Raw genomic sequence first — 25437 nt, 5'->3', positions numbered from 1 at the left:
CTCACAGGAAAATTTAGGGGAAGGTTGGCTACATCTCATGGAGTGTCGAGAGGAACGTTCAGCAAAGCCCTCTGCGAGTCCCCCTGAATGTCTGCCCTCCCCTCCGAATGTCAGCACTGCCCCCAGGCCCTAGCACAGCGCTCGGCATCTGACAGATATGCGCTCAGGGCGTGGGCCGAGGGGCGGTGCCATGATTTCTGGGTGTTACGCCAGGATTTCCGCGAATGCCTAAGGGGTCTTGGGGATAAAAGGGGTCTCTGGAAATGCAGCCCCAGGCTGGATCAGGAACGGTCTGCTAGCAAATGCTCCTGGAGAAGAGATGCCCAGTCACGCTGTGCATTAGACCCCTCCTCTCCAGGAACAGCGCCTGTGGCCCCAGGACCCTGGACAGCAGCTTGGCCAGGCTGGGATGTGGCTCTCGATTCCCTTGAAAATCCAAGGGACACGTCCGCCTGGGTAAGAGGGTGAAGTGACATTGCAGCCGTTCCTTCCTGTTGGAGCAGCTGCCCACCCTCACACCGCGGGCTGCTAATGGCCGCCCTCATCAAATATTTATCCCAGTGCTCACACGGTCCTCCATCAGCCTCCAGCATCACACCGGGGAGGGAATCTGATTATGAAAACTGGCCAGGAGGGAAGCAGGCAGACCACAAAGCGCTCACGATGGAAAAAGGGGAACATCAAAGCCCCGTATTCCTCCATAAAGGTCGTCTCCGGAAGCAGAGGCCTTCCATTAGGAAACAAACTCTCCGGGGCTTCAAGGACCTGGCCCCGCAGTGTCGGGTGCCACCCAGCCCCGGGGCGCTCTCTCTCCTCTGGGGGTGTGTGTGGGGGGCGGAGGCAGCTTTGTTCACACCCTGGGGCCAGAGCCCCGGCTCCAAGCCCCACTTTGTGAAAAGGAAGTAAAACCCTGCTCGCTCAGAGATGTGACTCCCTCCACCTCTGAGGGATCCCTGGCATTTCATCCGCGCGCTGTCTGCAGCCTGCCCTTTGCAGAACAGAAAAAGGAGGGAGAAAGGAACGGGAGCCGATTGAGAAAAGCTTCTACGGTCTGGAGTGTGTCCCTCTGTGTGGCTCCGCTCATTACACGGGGGCAAGAGCCTGTCAGGTAGGAAATCACGTCTCGTGTTTACACTTTAACAGAACCCAGGGACCAATTAACTGCGCCGAGCGCCAACGGGCAAAGCATTTCTGAAAGGAAGAGAAGGTAACTTTCGTATTATTGCTCCTTCCCCCCACTTTTCCCAAATAAAAGACACATGCTATGTCAACAGCTTCTCAAGAGCAATCCTTTATCTTCTGAAAGTCCTGAAACTGACCCATTTATCACGAGATGACAGATGCCTCCGCCCACAAACAGTATCTTTTTCTCTTTGGTTCAGCAAACCCCGGGGCGGCCGGGGAGGTGGCGATATCAAAACCTGCCCTCGACGCCCAGCAGCCGTACGGCCGCCTCCTGCACGGCCTGGTGGACGCGCCCGACCGCTCTCTGTGACATCGTGCGCTCCATGTGGCGGTAGGTGATGCGGTAGCAGTGGCTGGTCCTGTGTGTCCTGGAGAACGGGAGAGAAAGGCAGGTGAGTGAGGGGCAGGCGTGTCTCCTGCAGAAGCAGTGGTGAGAGCTGAGGGGGACACAGGGCCACCGACGGGGCGCTACAGAGGTGCACCCCTGCTGACGGCCGGCATGTCCCTTACAGAGGAGCTGGTGACAGGAACGCTGACCGCTGGGTCCCCTTGGACTGAGTGCATCCGTTGGGAGGGAAGCTTCTTGCAAATCGATTTCCTGGGCCGGCCCTGATTCAGCAGCTGGGCGGGGGCCCTGGGCTCCGAGGCGGACCCTGACAAGCAGAGCGGTTAGGGACCAAGCACGCCCCCTGCAGGCTGTGGGGAGCATAGGCCAATCGTGCCATCTCTGGGCCGGGCAGACAATCGCTCTAATCCTGGTTCTACCAGGTGGCTGCTGGCCTGCCTGCCATGGAACAGCTGGGTGATTCTGGAACATGGGGCCCCGACAGCACTAAGGCTTCTACTGCATGGCAGCTGCGGAGACACACGGGTACACAACAGCTCATCAGGAAGCCCCCGGGGCCCTGGCCAGCCGGCCTGGCCCTCCCCTCTCCGGGCACTTCTGTTTCTCTCCTTCAAGCCACCAAATTCCTCCTTTCCAGCCCCCTTCCTGGGAGAGCCAGCCCTGCCTGCCTCGCTGCAGGTGGAGAAGCTGGAGCAGACGAGTGGGTCCCGGGGTAGAGTCCCAGGGACATCAACACACGCACCACGTGCCCGCTGCCCAGCGGGAGGCCGCCCTGGGCCTGCAGGAGAGCTAGAGCCTTGAACAGGGGCCTCTGGTGGGGTTGGGCGCTCCGTACGCCCTGGGAGGCCCGCCGTTCCCCACAGGTGCCACAGGGCCCTGGGCCCGTGCTTCTTGGGGACTCGGGACACTTCGTGGACTTGCTCTCGGTGGGGCTCCCTGCTCCCTCTCCGCCCATCTTGCCGCCAGGCCCCTCGCTGAGCAGGGTGTCCCAGCCTCCCTGATCTGCTCTCTTTCCTCCTCCGCCCGGGGCTGGTCACCTTCCCCTGCTCGCCGCCTCCAGGAAGGGGGAGGACTGTGCCTCGCAGGCCTATTTGCATTTCAGTCCCCTTGTGGGTCCAGGTAAGGGAAGAAGGTACCTCTGAGTGGCGGGGGGAGGAAGCCGGTCCTTAGGGGGCTCCTCGGGACCCCTGGTTCCACACCGCTGGCCCCGTCGCCCCACCCGACACCCCACTGCCTGCCCGAGACAAGGGAGAAAGCAAACCTCCGCCCCGCACTCCTTGCTTTTCCAGCTCCGGCCAGTGGCTCCACTCAGTGGCCGCGCCTGGATGGGCCCTGGGTGCTGCCCTGAGGTCCCCCGATGAAGCGGGGCAGCGCTTCCACCTCTTCCCGCCCCAAGGCCATGCGATGGGGAAATGTCTTTTCAACAAGCGGTGCCGGGACGCCTCTGTGTCCTCACGCAAGAGAGAACGAAGTTGGCCCTTTCCTCACATCAGACAAAAATTAACTCAAAATAGGTCACACACTTAAACGTAAGACCTAAAACTATAACAGTCTTAGAAGAAAACACGAGAGTCCATCTTCATGACCCTGGGCCAGGCAAAGCTTCCTTAGGTATGACGCCAAAAGCACAGGTGACAAAAGAAAAAATGGACGCATTGGGCTTCATCAAAATTATAAACTTTTGTGCTTCAAAGGACACCATTAAGAAAATGAAAAGATAACTTCCAGAATGGGAGAAAATATTTGCCAGTCGTATACTGACAGGGGACTCGTATCTAGAATATATAAAGAACTCCTACAACTCAACAATAAAAAGACATAATCTGATTAAAAATGCACAAAGGATCTGAATAGAATTCTTCCAAGAAGACATGCACACGGCTGGAAGCGCATGAAAAGGTGCTCAACGTCATTAGCCAGCAGGGAAAATGCAAATCAAAACCGCAGTGAGATGCCACTTCGCACTATCTAAGACGGCTATAATCAAAAAGACAGAAAATAGCGAGTGTTGGAGAAGATATGGAGAAATCAGAACCCTCACGCGTGGCTGGCGGGGATGTAAAATGGTGCAGCCGCTGGGGAAAGAGCCGGAGGAGCCTCTGAAAGTTAAACACGGCAGTTCTTCAGACCCTGACACACAGTCACCCTGTGATCCAGCAGTCCCTCCAGCAGGTGTACATACGCTCAAGAGAAATGAGAGCGTCTGTCCACACACAAACTTGTGCATGAATGCACAGAGCAGCATTCTTCTCGACAGCCCAACAGTGGAAATAATCCAAACGTCCTTCAAATGATGACTGGATAAACAATCTACCTCTACACGGACTATTATTCAGCCATAAGAAGAAATGAAGTTCTAATGCTACAACCCAGATGGACCTTGAAAACATTACACTCAGTGAAAGACGCCAGACGCAGAAGACCACGTATTATATGATTCCATTATATGAAACGTCCAGAGTAGGCAATTCCATACAGACAGGAAGCAGATCATAACTGCCCTGGGCTGAGGGGTTGGTGGAAAGTGGAGTGACTATTAATGAGGATGGGGTTTCTATTGAAGGTAGTGAACATGTCTGGAATGGAATAGTGGTGAATGTTAGAAAAACCACTGAGTTGAATATTTTAAATGGATGTGTGACACGTGAATTACATCTCAGTAAAGCTGTTCTATTAAAAAAAGAAAAGACACTTGCCCTGCCGGGCGCTGGGCAGGCTTGCGCCTCTGCATCTCCCCAGCGAGTCCCCTAGACGCTGGTCTCCATCGCATGCGCTGTGCGCCCCTGCGGGACGGCACCCGGCCGTGTTACTCCACTTTGCTCCTCTGGTGCCCAGGGCGATGTCTGGCATAGGGCAGGTGCTGCATAAAAGCTGCTGAACGAATGCTTATGCAACCACCGAACCCCAGGGTGGGAGGCTGCGTTCAGGCCTAGAGGAGGCTGGTCGCACTGCCCTGCCGGTGTTCCACGGCCCCGTCCCGCGTTCAGCCACGGCCTTCTCCTTCCCTCTCCCACCCCTGACTCCAACAGTGAGGGAGGCGGACGCCGTCAGCTAGGAGGCAGCGAGGGTAGCCGTAAACACCGGGGCGCCCCGAGCCCTCCATTGACGTGAGCCTCATCCGCCTCCGCGGGCCAGTGCGGCGGCCACAGGGCAGGCCTCGGAGCCAGCGCCTGGTCCACGCCCAGCGGTGCCATGTCCTCCCCCGGTGACCCCGGCTGGTTCCCGCACCGGGCCTCAGGATAGAAGGTGGATAACAGTCATGTCGACCGTGGAGAACGGCTCAAAGCAGAACCACCAGACAGAGCATACAAGTGTGTGGCACAGAACCGAAGGAGCTCGGTAAGCGGGGCCTCTTTCTGTGCTTTTTAAATGAGGTGAGCAGGGAACCCCGTGGGCACAGCAGTGAGCTGGCAGCACGGGCCGCTGTGGTTCCTGGTTCCTGGTGGCAAAGCCTTTTGTAGAACCCAGGCCCCCAGAGACACCAGGCCACGGCACCCGACGCAGAGGCTGTGTGTGCCGCAAGACGCTTCCCCAGCAGGCCTCGCGCTGGGGCTGGAGGGCCGAGGCCTGCCCTGCCGGGGCCCTTTAGGGACAGTGTGCCCTGCAGGGGTGGAGCCCAGCTGTGCCCCGCTGCACTGGCCTCTCGGGGCAGCCGGGAGACCCACCTTCCCGCCCCCGTGCACAGCAAGGGCCCTTCTCCCATCCCGACATCACCAGGCAGCATCCCGGGTTTCCAAGGGATGGAGGGTTCTAGGGGAGGAGAAATTAGTTGAGCAAGAAAGAGGGCCGAGGGACTGTGGGCTGTTTGATGACGATGCAAACATTTACTAGAACAAGTGCGGCGACAGATCTGGTGACCCAGCAAGGGTGGGAGGATGGTTTCCTGCAGGGGAGGCCGCTGTCCCACCGGCCTGGGCAGGGGCCCGTCCTCCCCGCCCCCCTCCCCGACTCACAGGGGCCTAGAACTGGCTCCTCATTTCCAGGCTACGACACACGTCCTGACTCTGAGTTTCTCCTCCGTTGAAAGAGTAACAGCACTGACCCCATCGACTTTTCCCAACTGCCTCGGAGACAAGGTGACAGGGCTCGGAAGCCATCAAGCGCCACACGAGCGTGAGATGAAAGCATCCTCACAACACTGTTATTATATTCTTTCGGTGGTTCACTCAGGTCTCTGTCTCTCAGCTGAAGAGCTGGTAATACGGCCTCTACGAGTCGAGATTTCCAACCAAAGACGAGTGGGAAAAAAATTTATCTCCTTGCTTCTAAGTGCTTCCAAGAAGGCCCCTATAAGGATTCTTGGGATTCCAACAGCTTTTACAAAACACTGTGATGAGTTGGGAGCAAATGAATCATAAACATATGGATTAATTTTAAAAATTGAGAGAAACAGTATTTGGCAGAATATTTGGCCATAATTCAGTAGACTCAACTGAAAATCAACCAGGTTTGCCTTTTCCTAACATCACTGGAGAGAGAGAGAGAGACAGAGAGAGAGAGAGAGAGAGAGAGAGAGAGGGAGAGAGAGAGGGAGAGGGAGAGAGAGAGGGAGAGAGAGAGGAGTGCCTTTTGTCTGCTTGCTAGAAACTTCTTTTTGGAGCTTTCAGATTACTTGGTCCTTCTTTCGCTGGCGGGGAAACCGAAAGCCACGGACCTGGCCCCGGGTCTGAGCGGAGGACCGAGTCTCTCGCCCCTGAGGAGTGGTCCATCTGTGAAGACCACGGAGCTGGAGGGTCTCACAGCTCAGCGTGGCACAGGTGAGAAGGTGGATTCCCCAGAGGGAGGGATGCCCGGAGGGCCAGCCCCAACTGTCTGGATTAGGGCCTTTCTGATTCTTTTACATCCTCCCAACGCGGCCTCTTTTAGCCCAAAAGCCTCTCAATCTTTCATCCGTCATGGCCCCCCGCTGGCTCAGAAACGGCAACAGCAGCAGACGTTTATTTACGTAGCGCCTCTTACATACCAGGCACTGGTATGTGAGCCCTTTACATCCACGATCCCATGTAAGCATCACACCCACGCTGGGTAGACAGCATCACTGTCCCGACACACAAATGAGGAAACAGACAGAGAGAGAGAGAGAGAGAGAGCAGAAGTCACCGGGCCGCGTCCACACCGCGAGTAAGTGGTGGGGCTGGATCAGAAACCAGCAGCCCAGTGGGAACGTACAATACGTGGCCACTGTGGAGAACAGTCCGGCGGCTCCCACGAAGGTAAACACAATGACCATGTGACCCAGCACTCCCGCTCCCAGGTGCACCCCCACCCCAAAGAACACAGAGCGAACAAACTAGTGGTGACCAGAGGGGAGGGGCAGAATAGGCGAGGGGGATTAAGAGGTGCATGCTACCAGGCGTAAAATACACAAGCGCTAAGGGTGTAACGCACAGCACAGGGGGTACAGTCAGTATTTTTGTAATAACTTTGTATGGAGTATGACCTACAAAAAATATTGAATTACTATGCTGTACACCTGAAACTAATATCACATTGTAAGTCGATGATAAGTCAGTGAAAAGGAAGTACTGCTAAGCTCATTGCCGCTCTGCAGGTAACAGCGTACCAGTGACGGACTCTGTGCAGGGACCGGGGCCACCGGGCTTCCCTGGACAGAAGGGACACTGGGGCAGGGGGCCGGCGAGGGCTGGACCGCCTCCATCGTCCCACCATCAAGTTGACGCCGGCAACCACACAGGCTCCGACCGCGAGGTCAAGTCCTTCCCCGGAGGCCGCCAACACCTGCTCCCGAGACAGGGGAAGTGTCTGCTTTTCCGTCGGTGACGAGAGCAGGCCCTTCACATTCTCGGTGGCGCGCTGGGCACCTCCCAGAATGGGTCGCTACGCCCACAGTCCCTGCTGACGCGACCTACCTACAGGGGCTGCTGCACAGCGGGGACGGTGCTGTGCTGGGGCAGGTGCCATTTTCGGGGGACCAGGCAGTGGGAGCACCGACTCGCTCCTGCTCGTGTGATGCCGAAGCTCAGTGTGACGGCCACCCGGCCGCGCCCTTCGCCCGGTCGGGAGGCTCCGGTGAGGGGAACAGTGTGATGGGAAGGGGATCAGGAGGGGGCTGGTTGCCAGGGAAATGGGGTGTGAGGGGTGGAGAAGAACCCAGACTTGCAGCAGGGGTCCGACTTCCACTCCGTCCTCTGCTGTCTGTGCGACCGAGCCCTTGGCGCCCCCCTTGTGACGTGAGGCTGACACGTGCCTCCCGGGGCTGGTGCTGACACGCCAGCAGATACTGACGAGACCCCGGCGGCCCGGGGTGGGCGCTCAGGGCCCGCTGCTTTGTCCCCCACCTCCTTTACCTGCAGGGCTGATGGGGAGAGGAAGGAGGCCGGGGGGAGGGCAGGGGGGCACGCTGGGGAGCCTGGCTGGGAAAGTGGGGGGAGGCTGGGAGTCAGGGAGAGAGGTGAATTACCGCTCAGCATCGGGCACGATCTAAACAAGTGCTCTAGAAACTAAGAAAATCACTTCCCCCCTTTACCTTCCCCGTATTAAAAAAAGGAAGCCAAAGGGAAGAGGAAAAAGTGAAATCGTGATCATAAGACCTCAGGTCCGATGACGGTGCGCCCGTCTCCTCGTGAACTGCCCTGGGGTTTTCGAGGACAGAGGCTGCGTCGGTTTAATGCAGGAAAGGCAACAGGCCCCAGCCACGGCCGTGTGACGGCCACCTGACCTCACCAGGGAGAGAGGGCTGGACCGAGCGACCGCCCGGCCCCCCCAGCTCTGCATCCCAGGAGTCAGTGCAGAGGACAGAGGGGATTCTGGAGGGGCCGAGCGGCTGCAGGGCCCGCGTGGACGAAAGGGAAGGGGTGCCCGTTGGAGGGATTTCGGGGCGGGCGGCGCAGGGACGCCGCAGGCGCCATGGGGGTCGCTGGGTGACAGCCAGGCCGGCTCTCCAGGGAAGAGGCCCCGCAGGAGGTGGGTCTCGGGTTGGCACAGACCCTCTGGACTGAACTGGCCTCCCATGCACTGCCTTCTCCCGCCCTTGCCCCATCACGCACGCTCTGCCCCCGAGCCGTCTGCTTCCCACGCTCAGACGCTCGGCCTTAGGCCTGGCGCCCCCGAGGGCCGCTCGGAGCCGAGCCTCCGAGTCCGTGGTGTGGACGTCACCGCCTCTCACTGCCTCTGTGGCTGCAGTCTCTTCCCACAGGGATTTCTGTTCCTTGGCGTCAGTCACCAGAAACCAAACCAGATGGTTCCCCCCACGGTTAGCGCCGTGGGAGAGACAGCTCCAAGCCAGGCCCCGAAAGAGGGAAAGCGGGGCCGGGCGAGAGGAACCCGCTTCCGGAGCTGCCCCCCGCTCCCGGGCCGCCCGCATGCTGGCAGCTGAAGAGGTCCCAGGAGACACGCGCTTTGCAGTCAAGACGCGCCTTTTCACGTCAAACACTTGGCAGGTCCTCAGGGGCGCCTCACGTCCCCCAACAGCCCTTTCACTCCCATCAACCCCCGCAAAGTTCCCGGTTCTTCCGAGGCAGGGTCTCAGGCCAGGCAGCCAGGAGGAAGGAGGTCGTGCCCCTGCCTCCCGGGGGGCGGGCCTGTGTTCTTGGTCCCCACGTGCATGTCCATATGAAAAGAACTGCGCTGGGGACGTTTTTCTAATAGACGCGCCCGTGGGGAGGCTCGGGGTGCAGCCCAGCCAGCCCTACTGCTTCCCAGCTCTCGGACCTTGGGCCAGCTCTTAATCGCTGGTCCAGGTTCTTGTTGTAAGATCCAGATCGTGTACTCACAGGGTTTTTGATGGACTGAATGAAAATAGTATATGTAAAGTGTTTAGCACAGTTCAAGCTACAGTTAACAATTGGTCTTATTATTTATGTGGCTCAAGATTCTAGACCCTCAGTGGGGGCCACACAGAAAGGCACGAATGACCTTGGACAAGTTGTCTGAGCTTCACCTTCCTCATCTGTACAGATGGATCCTCATAGGATACATGCGACAGCCTGAAGGAACCCTGAAGACATTACAGTCAGTGAAATAAGGAGGCACAGAAGGCCAAACAGTAAACAACTCCTTTTCCATGAGGTCCCTGGAGTCGTCAAATTCATAGACAGAAAGGAGAGTGCTGGTCGCCAGGGTCTGAGGGACAGGGACAGAGAGCATTTAAGGGGGACAGAGTTTCAGCTGAGGAAGATGAGAAAGTTCTGGAGGTGGATGGAGGTGACGGCTGCATAACGCCACTGAACTGTATACTTAAGAATGGTGAGAAGAGTAAATTTTATGTTATGTATATTTTATCACAATAAACTTTTCATTTTGGAGGAGGAGAGTTCGCCTGAACAACCTAGTTGACTATTACCAGAAGAGGAAGTTGGGAACTCGAATTTGTACTAAAGATAAACAACCAGAAAGCAACAATGGAAAACCCCAGCAGACCACTGTTTGGCCAGTGGCAGGACCATCGCAAGAGAACAACGTGTTTGGTTTCCACCTGCCCAGACGGCTCCTCTTCTTGATTTCATGAACTTAGCAGCCAGGCTGCCCTGCGTTTTACACAACTGGTTTCTAGGACCGCTGCTTATCGTGCTCTAACCGCATTTACCGTATTTGAAAAGTGCTTTTCAACTATCCATTGTCTTCCAAGCCATCCTCCTACATTTCTAGCAAGCCTGAAGTAACGTCTCATATTACACAGATTTCCAAAGCTCTGTGCTTTTCCTCCGTGTGGGGAATTTGGAAGAGGTTTTCCTTTTCTCCCTGGCTGCGTCTGCACAGCCCAAGTCAACAGAGCTAACTTTAACTCCGTGCTGGTGCACCGCAGCTTCCCGAACGCACTGGCACCTCAGGGGATGAGCCAGGTCACAAAACACAAGATATTTGGCAGGTGAAGTGCTACATTTTCATCTCAATCAATTGATCCACAATGATTTATTCTGTGCGGAGGCAGACACTGAGGAGGTACAGAACAGGGATAGGCATTGCTTGATCAATACATAAATATTCATGGGGTGGCCGTTCTGGGTACAACAGAGCAGCAGAGTGAGGGGGAAGAGGTATCGCAAAATAAGACAAAGAAGGATGAGGCTAGATTACCATCTGCTTGGGGGCTGAGACATGGATGCATGAAATGACAGCTAGCAGGACAATGCTGTTAGTGCTAAGTGTTAAATAGAGGACATAGATTATAAACGACGTAGGGGTTAGAAAAGACTGGCAGGGAGATGAGATTAGATCTAGATCTTGAGGACGAGTAGGATTTCAGCAGGTGAAGGGCAAAGAGCGTAATCTAGGTGGCGAATGACACGTGGTACTGGTAGGGGCGTTCATTACGTGTTTCCTCTTCTGTTTCAACAAAGGATGCTGAGGGTATGTTCCAGGTATAAGTGGTCCAATGGAGAGCCATCCAGAGGATGCATGATCTGCGGGGAGAGGGCCTTATCATCCTGGCTAAGAAGGCTCAACTGAAAATCCATCATTCAGCAATCAACCCAGACCACCGGGTCCAGGATGAGGTCTGTACGGAGCCCTGTGAGAGGCTGGTAGGACCTTTGCTCTGGGCAGTTTTGCTGTACCTAGAGGTGGGCCCTGAGATCTCACGGCCCCAAACAACAGAGGGTTCCCGAGATATAAGGGTATGTACGATGTCACCCATCTGGTATGAAGAACCACCCAACCAAGGAGTATGCTACAGAGCTCTCCTCAACCCCATTACTCATGAGTAGGATTAGCCAGGAGTGTGCTATGTCGTCTAGCTTTTATTTCTTCAGTGAGTCTTGGAGAAAGTGGGCTAATTACTTTGAGAGACTCAGTATCTAGTTAATTATGAAGGAAGCACACATTAGTAGAGAGAAATTTATATATATTTCCAATGATTTATGGTTACTTTGCAAATGCTTTTGAGAAGGGACTCCCCGGGGCTAATAGCGTCACCTCTCGACAGATACTGAGTGAGAGGTTATGGGAGAGAGCGACTAAACTGGGACTCGGCTGGGAGGACGAGTTTCCTCTAGCCATGATACTCTAGGCTGGAATACAGCAGGGAGAGCTTGATTATACACCCTTCATCCAAGCAGCATGTTTTACGGAATCACAGAATCCAGGATCAGGAACCGCGGAGATTTTCTGGTTCAAGCTTGAGTTCCCTCTGCAGAGCCTGATGCTGGACCACTTCCGGGGCAGCCCACCCGGGACCCACAGAGCAGGCTGAGTGGGAGCTCCCCTCACAGTGAGCTGGCAAGGGCTCCGGCCTGTCCTCGCTGGTCCTGGATTCACCCCAGTCCTTCTCCCCCGGGACGGCCCTGCCAGGACCACTGGTGGTCAGAGCGAGAAGGGATCTCGGGGGCAGCACACGTGATGTTTAATATCACTGCCTGGGAGGCTAGACATCTGTCTGTCCATCTACTCCATTCATTCATTCATTCAACAAATGGAATGAACATGCACTATATGGCATGTATTCTGCTGGGTACTGAGGACCCAATGATGGAATAAAACAAAACAAACAAAACAGACCTGACCTCATGAAGCTCACAGTGTAGCGTAAGAGACAGGTGTTAAAGCAATGAGAATTGCAACTACACTAAGGTGTTTGAAGAAGAGGAACATGGAGCCATGGGGCCACAGAAAAGGGCAACTGACTTAGATGGTGGGTCAGAGAAGGTTCCTGTGCAAGTGCCATGAGCTGACCTCACAGGGGGAGGGACTTACTGGGTGAAAGGAGGTTGGGGGAAGCAGTTCCACCCCCGGCAGGATTCTGGGTAGAGGGAATGGCATGTGTCTGTGAACTGGGTTCAAATCGCAATTCCTCCTCTTCTGAGCCATACGATCTTGGTCAGATCATTGCCTTCACTAGGTGTTGGCTAGAAGACGGTTCTTTCTTTTTTTTTAGGCTTTTTTGATGTGGACCATGTTTTTTTAAATTTTTTAAAACTTATTTTATTTATTTATTTTTTGGCTGCGTTGGGTCTGCGTTGCTGCACGCGGGCTTTCTCTAGTTGCGGCGAGCGGGGGCTACTCTTCGTCGCGGTGCGTGGGCTTCTCATTGCGGTGGCTTCTCTCATTGCGGAGCACGGGCTCTAGGCGCGCGGGCTTCGGTAGTTGTGGCATGTGGGCTTAGCAGTTGTGGCTCGCAGGCTCTAGAGTGCAGGCTCAGTAGTTGTGGTGCGCGGGCTTAGTTGTTCTGCAGCGTGTGGGATCTTCCCGGACCAGGGCTCGAACCTGTGTCCCCTGCATTGGCAGGCAGATTCTTAACCACTGCGCCACCAGGGAAGCCCCTTGATGTGGACCATTTTTAAAGTCTTTATTGAATTTGTTACAATATTGCTCCTGTTTTATGTTTTGGTTTTTTGGCTGAGAGCCACGTGGGACCTTAGCTCCCCGACCAGGGATCGAACCCGCACCCCCTGCATGGGAAGGCAAAGTCTCAACCACTGGACCACCAAGGAAGTCCCTAGAAGACGGTTCTGCTTGTCATGTCATGAAGCCTTTGAGCTCAACCCAGGGTCATCACAAGAGCACCGTCACCAGAGGGCCTCAAGGTTTAGGTCTTTTTTGTTTTAAAACCCAGAACCCCAGGCTCTCTGCCATGTGGCACCTTTCCAATCTGTTCCCTCTAAATCACACAGCATCTATAGCACAGCTCAAAGCAAAGCCGCTTTAGCTGATGTGGGCATGAGGAACCCGCCCACTCGGCCTGGCCTCCTGCCCACGGCAGCCCCTCCCCCAGCAGCTTATCAGCATCCCGAAGGCTCCAAGGAGGGTGATTTAAAAACCAACCCCCCCAAAAAAAAACAAACAAAAAAATAAATATAAAATAAAAACCACCCCATATTCTATGATAGAAGGCAGCAAAGCTCAGACAGGCAATGGTTTGCCTGAATTCAGCTCAAAACTTAACAAATCCAAGTGAAATTAGCTTAAAATAGGACTGGAGCTCATTTGGGGACCACATCCTTCTAAGTAAAGAGAAATCCTTGATCCCATGGAGCATAAACACAGCAAGTTCAGCACAGAGCAGATAGGCTGCGGAGGTCGGGAACCCGGGTTCTTCCCCTAGAGCTTGTCACCGTAGGACGAGTGACTTAACAGAAGCCCTTTAACAGCTCTGAGCCTCAGCTTCTCTACCTTACAGAGGGGATTACAACTTCCTGGCAGCGTTATCAACAGTTAGTAGGTTCTGAAGGCACTTTGTAATTACAAATGAGTCTTTAAATGTATCATGATACAAGAGAGATTTCATTTTTGCAAATGGCCAGATATTTAGCGCTAAAATTGAGGAGGAAAAGTGATCTAATTGCATAATATTCCAGACGTGCTAAAAGAAGCACAGCCATAAAATAAGATGTATGTTTTCCAATGTGGCTTATTGTTGGTCCTATAAAAATTCCTGCAGAAAAAAAAAGGGGAGGGGTCCAAACAGCTTTTGAGACAAAACAGCATCACATGGCCTTCAGCACACAGCATTTGGAGGGGGTAGTGCTATTTGAACTCAGAAGTTGCTGGAACGTTACGGTCATACCCCAGTCACCCCACGTTCCTAACGGATTCATTTTCACATCTGGAGAAGGACGTGACTACCCCAGACTCCTATTCCCCTGAGGAGCTAACACGATGAACCACACTGATGGAAACTTGTTCTAGAACCTTGTACGACTTATGTATGGAAACACCTTTTTTTTTTTTTTTTTTTTTTTTGGCGGTACGCGGGCCTCTCACTGTCGTGGCCTCTCCCGTTGCGGAGCACAGCCTCCGGACCCGCAGGCTCAGCGGCCATGGCTCACGGGCCCACCCGCTCCGCGGCATGTGGGATCTTCCCAGACCGGGGCACGAACCCGTGTCCCCTGCATCGGCAGGCAGACTCTCAACTACTGCGCCACCAGGGAAGCCCGGAAACAACTTTTAAATTCCAAATATTGACAAGATTAAAGAAAGCTCTGGGCCTTGCCATCACACAGTCTTCGCAAAGCTGAAGCTACTTTGTCAATAGTAATAGTAGCAGCAAGAAGAAAATTGACAATTATAAAGCTATGAGGCTTCCAGAACCTCGTGCCCATGTGATCTCATTGGCTGTGACCACAGGGCAATCCCGAGAGGTGGACACTCTCACCTCTGTTTGCAGAGCAGGGACAGGCCCAGAAAGATGGCGTGAGTGGGTGAGGCCCGAGGCTGGAACCTCGCTCCCTTCCTTTGCGTTAAACTCTGCTCATCTTTTCTCCCAGACATACTCTGCCGGCCTACTGATGTCCACTGCAGTCACCGCTGACCGCTGTTCAACAAGGATACCACGGCTGCTTTTCAAAACGTGACTAGGACTTTATCCCCAAAAGGGAAAAATTAATGCGTTAGTAAATATTACTTGGCAGAGAAAGTGTAGGAAGTATAAAGAAAGAAAGGGCAAAAGAAGAAAAAAATACTCTAAAGGGAAGAAGGATCTATTATGTATAAAGTACTAGGCACTTTAATGTTTCATTTCATCCTTGCCATTAATAGAAAACATGGATGAAAAAAGCCAGAATGAGGGACAATGTTAGCTTGATGAAGGCAAAGTCAGACCCGGAAAACACAGAACACAGATGTGCAGGTGGTGGGCTGAATGAGTAAAGATGTAAATCTGGTTTAGAATTCGCAGCCACAGTGAAAGAAGCCTGATCAATTCCAAGGTTCTCACTGCCTGAGGGGAGAAAAGATCACAGCTGTTCAGGGAAGGAAACCCACCCCAAGGTGATATTCTAAGATAAACCTCTAGGTGGCGCTTCATACAGGGAGCTGTAGGTGAGCAATGACTGTGATTTCGGGGTCACTTAGTACGCCTGGATGCAATGTCTCATTTAATTCTCATTACAGTCCCCTCATATTGGGAATTATTCCCCCTATTTTGCAGGTGAGAAAACTACAGCTCAGAGAGGTTGAAAGCGTCTTCCCAGGTCACTCAAGCAGAAGGTAACAGAGGTGGGATTCCAACTTAGGTGTCCAGTTGCCTCCAAAGCTATGCTTTTAGTCCCAGGCTGGGGATGCTGTCTGACTTAGTGGCCAGTGTCTCAACTATATTGCTATTTCAAAGCAGTTGTGGGTTTCATAAGGCTAGTCCCTTGATGAAACTTGAGGGAGTAGCTCTAAAATGTACTTCCACGAAAAACCAATTTTGTTTGGGGCCATGGATGACAGGTTCAAGTGTACAGCGTCTTTGATGGTCTGGCTATCTTTGTTACTTGGATAAATCTATTGACCTCTTCAGGTCTCAGTAAAACCAAAGGAATGCTATCTGCTCCTAACTAGTCCTTCAGTTAGGAAAAATTGAAGTCATGTGAGCAAAGCATTGTCAGCAACTTGGGAGAAAGTACTAATAAAGTAAAAGCCCAAGTCAATAAACCACTTCAAAATATTATTGAGTTGAGGTTGTCCATTTTCAAACTCAATGAAAAAAAAAGTGTTCTTTTTTTGGTATTTTCTTACTTCAAAAAAAGAAAAAAAAAGACATCGAACTTACATTTCTGGTGTACTGGAGAAAAACATAATCAATTTTCTGAAGTTGAATTCTGTCCATTTTAAATGCTTAGGAAAGATTCAGTAAGACAGCCCATGAGTTAATTTCAAAGGCAAAGTATCAACAAGACACTTCAATTGTGGGCTTGAGGGCCAATGTGACACTGTCATGCCTTGAAGAAGCTACTTGTGTGGTGGGTCCAGCATCTTTCGGCTCCCTTACTTCACGCTGAGTTTTTTTTACTGGGCAAAGGAATGAGTGAAGAGTTGGGCACAGAGTGTGCTTTGGACAGATTGCTAGAACAGGTGATCAAAGAGTAAGTCTGTCTCTTCCTCTACCACAATCTGTTCCATGTATGACAATTAGAATAAGATAGCAGTGAGCCAGGAAGACTCCAGAATGATGGCAGGATATGATAAACTAAAGATCCTACTGCTACATACTCTTAGGTGTGCTGAATAACATATAGGAACATTGGCTTTTAAAAGTGGATAGCTGAGTAGATTATGAAAGCAAGGGGAAATCACCAGGTGCAAAAAATAAAGAATAAAAGACCTGCAACAGTAAGTGCCTAGAACTTCAGCCGCCTAGAGTAGGAAGCAGTATCAGTTATTGTAACCTAGAATTTAGATTTTAATGTCCACCTGAGAACAGAATATGAAGGCTTTGGTCCACATGAAGCAAGAAGTGGGACCTGAGATTCCCATACAAAACTGGAACTCTGAAGGGCTGCATCCTTGATGTGACAGTAGACTAAGAAATGCCTCAGATCTGCAAGCTGAGAAATCAACACAAAATTGGCCCTGGAATAATGCTAACCGTAGGATACCTAGACGACTTGGCAGAAGAAAATGCAGAACAGCCCTGGAGAAAAGTGTGGCCACATGGGATCACTTCAGGAAAGGCCCCAATGAACATAATCTCACAGTCAAAAAATACAGAACACATGAGGAGACAACCCATTATATGCCACAGTCACTAGATAAAAAACACAGCAGGATTAGTACCCCAAGAATTTCTAATACAAGAACAATCCAGAAAGGGTTTAAAATGATTAAAAGTTAATTTCAACATTTAAAAATACTTAAAAGACATAAAATATATGAAAGAACTTATGAATAAAAAACAGCAGATCTGAAAAAGACCAACATAGAAAATGTATAGAAATAAAAATATAGTTATAATTTAAAAATGAGTGGAAGGGCTAAACCACAGATTAGATACAGCCAAATGTAGAATGAATAAACTGGAAGACACATGTGTGGAACTGTTTAGAATGCAGTAGAGAAGTACAGAAATGAAAATATGGGAGAGGGTAAGAAACATAGGATAGAATATGAGTACCAGAAGAAGAATAGAGAGAGAACAAAGAGAGACAATATCTGGAAACATAATGGCTGGAAAATTCCAGAATTAATGAAGTCCTCAGACTCAGGAAGCACAATAAGTTCTGAATGGGATTAAAATAAAAGTCTGCCCTAAGCACATCATAAGGCAACTGCAGAAAAACTAAGACCAAGAGATGATCCTGACAACAACTACAGAGGAAAAATAGAGAACAAAGGAACAATTAAAGCATAGGTGACTTCTCAATAGCTACAAAGAGGTCAGGAGGTGATGGAATAACACCAACCAAATGTCAACCTATATTAGTTATACTCGGCTAAGCTGTTATTCTGGAATAATGGCAAAGTGAAAACATTTTCAGACAAAGTGAGACAAAATGAGAAAGTTTACCACTCAACACCTGCCATGAAAGCCCTGTGAATGGTACAGTTTAGGAAGAAAACTGAACTCAAAAAGAAGTGGATGTAAGAAGCCAGCAACAATAATATGATGGCTTAGATCACAACCTAGTGAGCCAGGTTCACTCTCCATCAGAGCTGGTTGAAAGCTGTGGTGTCAGATGTCCCGGTTTTCCAGGGGTAGTCTCCATCTTAGATGATGTTCCAAATGCCCTAAGTTGGAGCAACTAACTCAGAAAAGCTGATCTCCTGTCTTGGTTATTTCCATCAGCCCCAGGCTTCCCACAGAACCTGACTACTCATGGAAACACATGGTGAAGCAAGTCATTAGAAGGACTGAGCCTAGCTCTGGAGTCACACAGACTTGCTCTCATTCTGGCAAGTTACTGACTCTCTCTAAGCCTAGTTTTCGACACCTTTAAGTAGGGCTAATAAAACATACTTTATAGATATATGAAATAAGATTAAAATATAATGACTGGCACAAAGTGAATACTCAATAAAAGATAGGATTTACTATAATAGTAGTAGCATTATAAGTTTTGTTAATTAATTTAATGAGCAATGCATACATTTAGATTAATAAAAGGTTATGTCCCCAGATTTAACTAAAAAGAAAAAGCAAACAAGGGCATTGATATTAACTGTGATGTACCGGTGCCGGCTGCTAAGCCCTGTCCATTCATCCTCACACTGTCCCTGGCCCATGAACACCTCTGCCTGCAGGACATCTGAGCACTAGCTGTTGGCACTACCACGGTGCTGCTTCAGTCTGGACCTCCCACCTGTATCAAAACTATAGGGAAGTGGCTGGTGAGTCTCTCTCTGAAACACTGTGTGGACTGTACTTGATTTGGAAGATATCTCCTGGTTGTTTTTGTTTTTTTAAATCACTCTCTGCAATTACCTCTGGGCACAGGAAAACTCAAAACAGAGCAGAGAGAAAAGCCAGCTCTGTGGTGCCCTTTTCAGCAGACAGGACAAAGCCATGAAATTTATATGCATGTTAACACGGGGAGGTGATGCCTGGGTTACTGACGGCTGTATGCCATGGCCGATCATTTTACACTTCATTAAGATATGCTCATTCACTCAGCCTCTAGGTGTAGACCTAGGTCTACTCCAACGAGAAAAATAGCAACTCGCAAAACACAGGCAAGTGTCCAAGCAGAAAAGCTGCAGAGCGATCTAGTATCTGTTGACAGATGTGGACGGAGCTCTGAGCTGGGTAGAGGTACCAGTTTAATTCTGGGCCCTTGAGCACAATGCTGGAGAGGGCCCCTTCCTCCTTGTCACCAGCCACATAAACCCGTGTCCAAAGCAGCGCCCCTCTGGCCACCTGCTTTTTTCAGTGTTTGCGGGAGTGATTGGTTCATAATGTTTTCACACAAACATGTTTTTTCTCTCTTTCCTTCTCCCCCGCCCTCCCTCTGCCCCCAAATCAAGATGGAAGGGACTTTTGGGTGCTGAGTTTCTACTCTGTTTTGGGCATCTTCATTAAAGCATCTTATGTACTTTTCAAAACTCTCTTACAGAGTAATCACTCCATGGTGATGGTAAGGAAACTGAGAGCCAGAGGGCCTGCGTAACTCCCTCACCTCACCTGCCCTGCCGGCTGGGGCAGAGTCTGCAGGGGCCAAGAGGATGGGGCAACACGGGGGGTGTCAGAGGCTCGGGTCCCCCTGGTGTAGCCTCTCCCTAAATACCGGGGTAACCCCGAGCAAGCACCTCCTGTCTCTGGGCCTCAGTTCCTTCCCGGGGACTGGATGGTTGCTAAGATCTCTGGCTGCTCTGACCATGAATGTCCAAGCGCACCCACAGGTTAAGGACAGAGAAAAGAGGGGACCCTGGGGGAAGCAGGATTCTAACTCACCATGACCCCTGATTCGTGTTCTGGTGCACTCTGGCGGCGGTAATTGCTGACGACAAACAAGCAGACCACGGGTTGGGACATCTGGCTGCTGGAGATGTCTGAAGCCAGACTTTACTACAGCCGCCTCGAGTAAGTAGCTGCAAGGCTGCTAATTGGATTCAGCAAGTTGCTGAGTCACTGTCGGGCAAGATCAAGCCGCTGTGCACAGGCGAGGAGGCCCAGCCTGTCAGCAGCTGAGAACATATTTGTGATGAAAAAGAACAGGGGTGTGCAGAGCAGTGCCTGGGACTAGCTTTCACAGTTTACGATCAGTAATTAAAATCTAACAGACCACAATTAGAAAGCACCCACCACAGCCTTATTTTGCCATTTGTCTTTTAATTAAATACGCCCCGGGATTTAGCTTTAATGCACAGAGATTTCGATGGGGACGGGGTAGAAACCACTGAGATGGAGCCAGATGTGCTGGTTGTAACATCTTCGTAGAGGAGGAGGGTGGGGAGAAGCTGCTCACGTGCTTCGTGTAAGTCCCGGGTCCCTCCGTCCTGGGACCTCAGCACAGCGCAGCAGAGGTACTGGGCGAGCCCGGCCCTTCACGAAATCACCTCTGGGCATAAGAAGGGTGCCCCACAGAGAAACCAGGGCAGAGCTGGTGGCAGACTTGTTTTTAGGATGGTAAGTGGGAAAAATACACTGTTAGGCCATAAAACAGAAACGTTTGATGGGGTCCTCTGGCACAAACTGGGGGGGGAGAAATAAATTTTGAATGGAAGGAATTCACAGAGCCCCCTTTCTCATGATGTCAATGGCTTCTCACAGATTGAGCAATCACTTAGTGCCTAGCAAGTCCAAGGTCCCGTGTGGAATCGGGCCGTGAAACAAGGGTACGGGAGGGGTATACACGGCCTGCCGGGGCACAGCTGGGTACTGCAGGCCAGCTCGGGCTTCTGCCAGGCTCACCCCTGGAGCCAGAGACAGGCAGGAGGGAAGCATTTACTCATGTGCCCCGTTATCGGGACTTGGCGTGAGGGGGGCCCCCGCTGTAGAAGCCCCGGGAGGACCCATGATTGGAATTAGTTGAACTGACGCCCCTAAGGGACTTCTCACCAGAATGGGTGCAGCTGAAGGCAGTTCACATAACGGGTCATCAAGCTTGCTTTGCTCACCAGGAGAAAGCTGTCTGCTGCACGCTGGGAACTGCTGCATTTTTATCATTCATCAACCACCAGGTGCCCACGATGGCAGCACCTGATCCCCAGGTCGGAAGATGCCATTCACCTAAAAAAGTGGACACTGAATGTCCAATCTATTGGCCTAAGTCACGACACTGGCTACTCCTGGCTTTTCTTTCTAGACTGACACACCAAGGAGGTTCAACTTCACGATTTCCCGAAATAGTTGAAAATCACTGAGGGAGAGTTATGTTCCAAAATACCATTTATAAGACAGCGAGCTTGTACCTAGAATGCATGCACCAACCCAGAGGCAATGTCGTATGTACAGTGTTAGGATTCCAGCCCAGCCTCTCAAAACCCACCTGACTCATTATATTTATGAAGTTCACCTGAGCACAAAAGGGTGAAGCAAAAAGTTCTACACTGATTTGGAGGGGGCCTCGCTAAGCGATCCACAAAATGGTGAGAAAAGACTTGGAAATCCTATAAGGATGGGTTGACCAAGAGAGATGCTTAGAGATGAGTTGCAAAGTTGAAAGAGAGCCTATTAATAGTCATCTTTTTTTTTTTTTTTTGCGGTACGCGGGCCTCTCACTGCTGTGGCCTCTCCCGTCGCGCAGCACAGGCTCCGGACGCGCAGGCTCAGCGGCCATGGCTCACGGGCCCAGCCGCTCCGCGGCACATGGGATCTTCCCAGACCGGGGCACGAACCTGCGTCCCCTGCATCGGCAGGCGGACTCTCAACCACTGCGCCACCAGGGAAGCCCAATAATCATCTTTTAAGTGATCTTGCCCTCCTTCCAGGTAGGAATAAGAAGTCACCAAGAAACCCCTTCAGTTGCCTGTCGGCAAACCCACAATTCCACCAGCGCTCACACCATCCTTTTTATCTTCGGTTTCTCCTCCCGCCTGAGGCTCAGTCCAGCACCGCGATGTACGTTCCAGCGCCTTCAAATTCTGGGGACCTTCCGTCTACGTTCCCCTTCTCCCTAACCTTCCATTTCACCAATTCCTACTCATTCCTCAGGGCTCTGCTTGGAAGTTAGCCCCTTGAGACGTCCTCCCTGGCATCACTGTGCTGCTGAGTTGTGATGTCTGTCGCTTGGTCTGTGCCCACCCCCGGCCCCTGCTAACTTCTGAGAAGGCAGGGTTCCCTGCTGGTCCCTGGGCACCAGCACGATGCCTGGTCCACAGCAGCGGCTCAGCAGACGCCTGCCAAACGGCAGAGCAGACTTCCTTACCGGTGGGATGCCTGCTGGGGGAGAGAGCAGTACTGGGCCCACAGCAAAACCTCCCCACATGCCCCAAACACCCAGCCTCCCGAGAGCTGTTCCCTGTCTATGCTGGCATTAGGGGAGTCCACATACAAGTGTGGGCCCTGGCTTCCTGGTCCTTCGTCAGCAGCAATCACATCTTCCCCAGTGCAGGGTGGGGGCCACCTGGCAGCTGCACCTAGGTGAGAGCTTTGAGGGGGGGGGACACATGTCTTTATGGCCTTTTTGCTTCATAAACTGTAAAAATGCCAGAAGGAAGATGTTTCCACACTGAGAATGAAGCTTGAAGAGACAACACCTTTCACAGGGGCCTGCACGTGGTCTGAGGGTAGGCACAGCAGGGTCGGTCGGTCGGTCTTCTCCAGGGTCTGGTTGGTAGAGCCCCAGCCTCCCCCGGTCTCACTGCAGCTGGATCCACCCCCGCGGCCATCAGCACCGTCCTGGAAAAGGGAGCCAACGGCCAGAGGCGAGGGCTGGGGTCCCTCGCTGGCCTCCACACTCACCAGTACCTCTGCATCCTGTCTCCTGTCTCCCTGCTCCCCTCCACCCCCACTTCTCCCCACCGCAGCCCGTGTGATCTTCAACCATACAAATCTGATAACGAGACGCTCACGATGCTAAGGGCTCTTGGGATAAAGATGAAGGTCCTGCTGGGCTGGCCCCGCCCACGTCACTCCCCTTACCGCTCCTGTTCATACACGTGAGCCCACAACCTTCCTGCTCTTCTTCAAGACACACGTGCTGCCCCTGCCTGGGATGCTTCCCTGGGGGAGGGGTCAGTCTGAAGTGAGGGCAGGTCGGAGGAACGGGGCCGTTGGGGCTCAGCCCTCTCGGGGCGACCCACTGCCCACCACACTGGCCCCAACGACTGTGGCTACCAAATTGAGCCAAAGCCCCTCCTCATTTCACCATATCAATATTCAAACTGTATTTTGATCTTTACTTGAGTTCCGTATCTATTTTGTAATTACATCTGAACTCAGTGAAGAGGGAGGCCATTTCTTGGTCCTCCTCAGAGCATCACAAACCCAATCTGTTCCTGTTTCAGGCTAACCGCACACAAGGTCAGAAGCAGGGTCGCCGGGATGCAAGGGTGTTCACTGCAGGCAGCACCTGCCTTGCACCTGCTGAACAGCCGAGGGCAAGCACTCAGTGCCGGCGGCAGCTGCGCTGACTCCTGGTCACCACCCCGGGCTGGCAGAGCCAGGACAGTGTCTGGGAACAAGTCACTCAGCCCCTGAGCCTCAGTCATGGTCTCAAGACAAGATGAACTACTGTGTGCAGTACCTTAGCACCTTGTCAGATACACATCCATAATCGAGGCTCGTTCTTTTTGTTTTCGGTTTTACTCTCACCCATGATTCTCGCCTGTGGCCGTGAGGGCTGCTGGACCCTGCCCAGCCCTCCCCATTCCTGGTGGGGAAAAGGGTCAAGTTCCCACAGCACAGTGGTCGCAAGGGCTGTGCTGCCCCCATGCTCCCAAGAGGATTTTCTCTGCATTTTCTGCGCCAAACAAGCTATCCTTCTCACTGGAAATGAGCCCCTGAGACACACTTATTTGTCTCTCTTGCTCAAAAAGGGAGGTGTCGTTTGCTCCCTTCATCAGCTATGAACTTGAGGGGTAGAGGGCCAAGCTCTGGGTGGCACAGACACCTGCTCCCACGCTAGGGTTGTTGGTGGGAGGGTAGATGGCAGGGTGACTAGACAGGAGGACGGGGAGGGGGGAGGGAGCTCATGGGAGGTTTCTTTTTTTGGGGGGGTGGAACTGGCTTGTGGGCAGATTTTGAATGAGACTATTTGTTAAAGCCATTTCAGATAAAGTCTTGGTCTTCAGAGATGGTCCAGGATGATAAAGCATAGAATATTAAAGAAAGGAATGAGCTGAGAATTGGAGAGAATGGAGGCTATAGATTTTAAGCTGTCTTAGCCTCTTTAGGCTATAAAGCCTCTTAGGCTTTATAGATTTTAAGAACAATCAATCTCTAAGTTCAATAACTGAAAAAAGAGAGGCATCTTAGGGATCCACAGTGGGTTGAGAACTCAATATATTCTGTCATCAATGAGAAAAGATTATTTAGTAACAAAGTGAAGGCTGATAGGTGACTGTAGGCCACTGTCCCCTGACTCTCAAGATCAGAATCATGTGTGCAGTATCCCAGCGTCGCTGCAGGGACACGGGTGGTTGCCTCTCCAGCGCCCATTCCACCTCCCACATGGTGGTACCCAGCCTCTAAGATGGCCGCAATGATCTCTCCCACTGGTGCTGATGCCCTTGTGTGACTTCTCCCACATCACACCAGAGCTGGCCTGTCTGACCAAAGAAGATGGCGGACGTGACATTGTGTCACTGACTTCCATGCCCCACATCTAACCCCAGAGCGAACCCCACAGGCTCTGGCTTCCAGAATCTGATCATTGCCCACCACCTCCATCACTACCATCCGAACCACCACCGTCTCTTGTCTGGATTATCGCGAGCGCCTAACTGGTCTCCCTGCTCCCACTCTACCTCCTTGGAGTAGCCAAAGCGATGCTGTTAACATACATCACCACGTGGAACCCTGACCAAGGTCTTCTAAGATCTTCCCACCTCATTCAGAGTCAAAGCCAATGCCCTTCCAGTGGCCTCCAAGACCCTGTGTGACCTGATTTTATCTCCTCCAGTGCCCGTCACTCACTCTGCTCCCACTACCATGCTCTGTCTTGGCTGGCGCCCCCTGCACACCCCAGCCCTCAAATGCGGGGCAGGCTTCTGCCTTAGACCCCATCTCACGCTCTTGCCTTTCCTCCATGGCACTTATCACAGTCTAAGAACATTACACGATGCTCATTCGTTTTATTATCCGTCTCTCCCCACGAGAACATAAGCTGTCTGCAGACAGCGCTTGCTCCATACTTCTGTTCACCACGCTAGTCTCACCTGGCAAATAGCAGGGGTGTAACACACATCAGCAGACCTTGGTGCCGATTACAAGCACGTGACGTGCACTGGTCTGGGCACTGAGGGGACAAGAGTGAACGAGACCCAGCCCTGCCTAACGAAGCCCCCCACGCCCCCTCCCCACAGCAGCTCTCTGCCCAGCCTCCTCCTGACCATAGCCCAGCATCACCAGCCAAACCTGGCTACTGCCTGGAGGCTGGACCACTTCACTGAAGCCCCAGGCCGGAGTGGGTGCTGTTTGCAAAGAACTTTGGTTTACAGAAGCTAAGAGCACTGTGCCACCCTCCTTGGCGAGGGGCTCTGAGTGGTCGGAGCTCAATGACAAGGGGCACAGAAAGCCACCGTCTGGATTATATTCTAAGTGCACATGGATGTACGGCAAGCAGACAAGGACCCGCACTGTCAGACGTAGACACCGGACACCACGTGTGTGTGTGTGTGTGTGTGTGTGTGTCCCCTCTTCCGTGCACCAT

General features: G+C 52.1%; 1 protein-coding gene across 1 annotated transcript in view; it reads right to left on the bottom strand.

Moving 5' to 3' along the window:
• Positions 1 to 786: 786 nt before the first annotated feature.
• The window catches only part of FARS2 (phenylalanyl-tRNA synthetase 2, mitochondrial), a 387381-nt gene continuing 362730 nt past the window's right edge, over positions 787 to 25437 (bottom strand). Inside the window, exon 8 of the mRNA XM_029244287.1 lies at positions 787 to 1553. Coding sequence (XP_029100120.1) covers positions 1415 to 1553 — 139 coding nt within the window. The 3' untranslated portion in view covers positions 787 to 1414. The remainder of the gene's footprint in view (positions 1554 to 25437) is intronic.

The sequence above is a fragment of the Monodon monoceros genome, unplaced genomic scaffold (assembly GCF_005190385.1).
Source record: "Monodon monoceros isolate NGI ecotype Baffin Bay Population unplaced genomic scaffold, NGI_Narwhal_1 Super_Scaffold_3, whole genome shotgun sequence".
Classification (NCBI taxonomy): domain Eukaryota; kingdom Metazoa; phylum Chordata; class Mammalia; order Artiodactyla; family Monodontidae; genus Monodon; species Monodon monoceros.
This window is presented reverse-complemented; position numbering and strand designations above follow the sequence as displayed.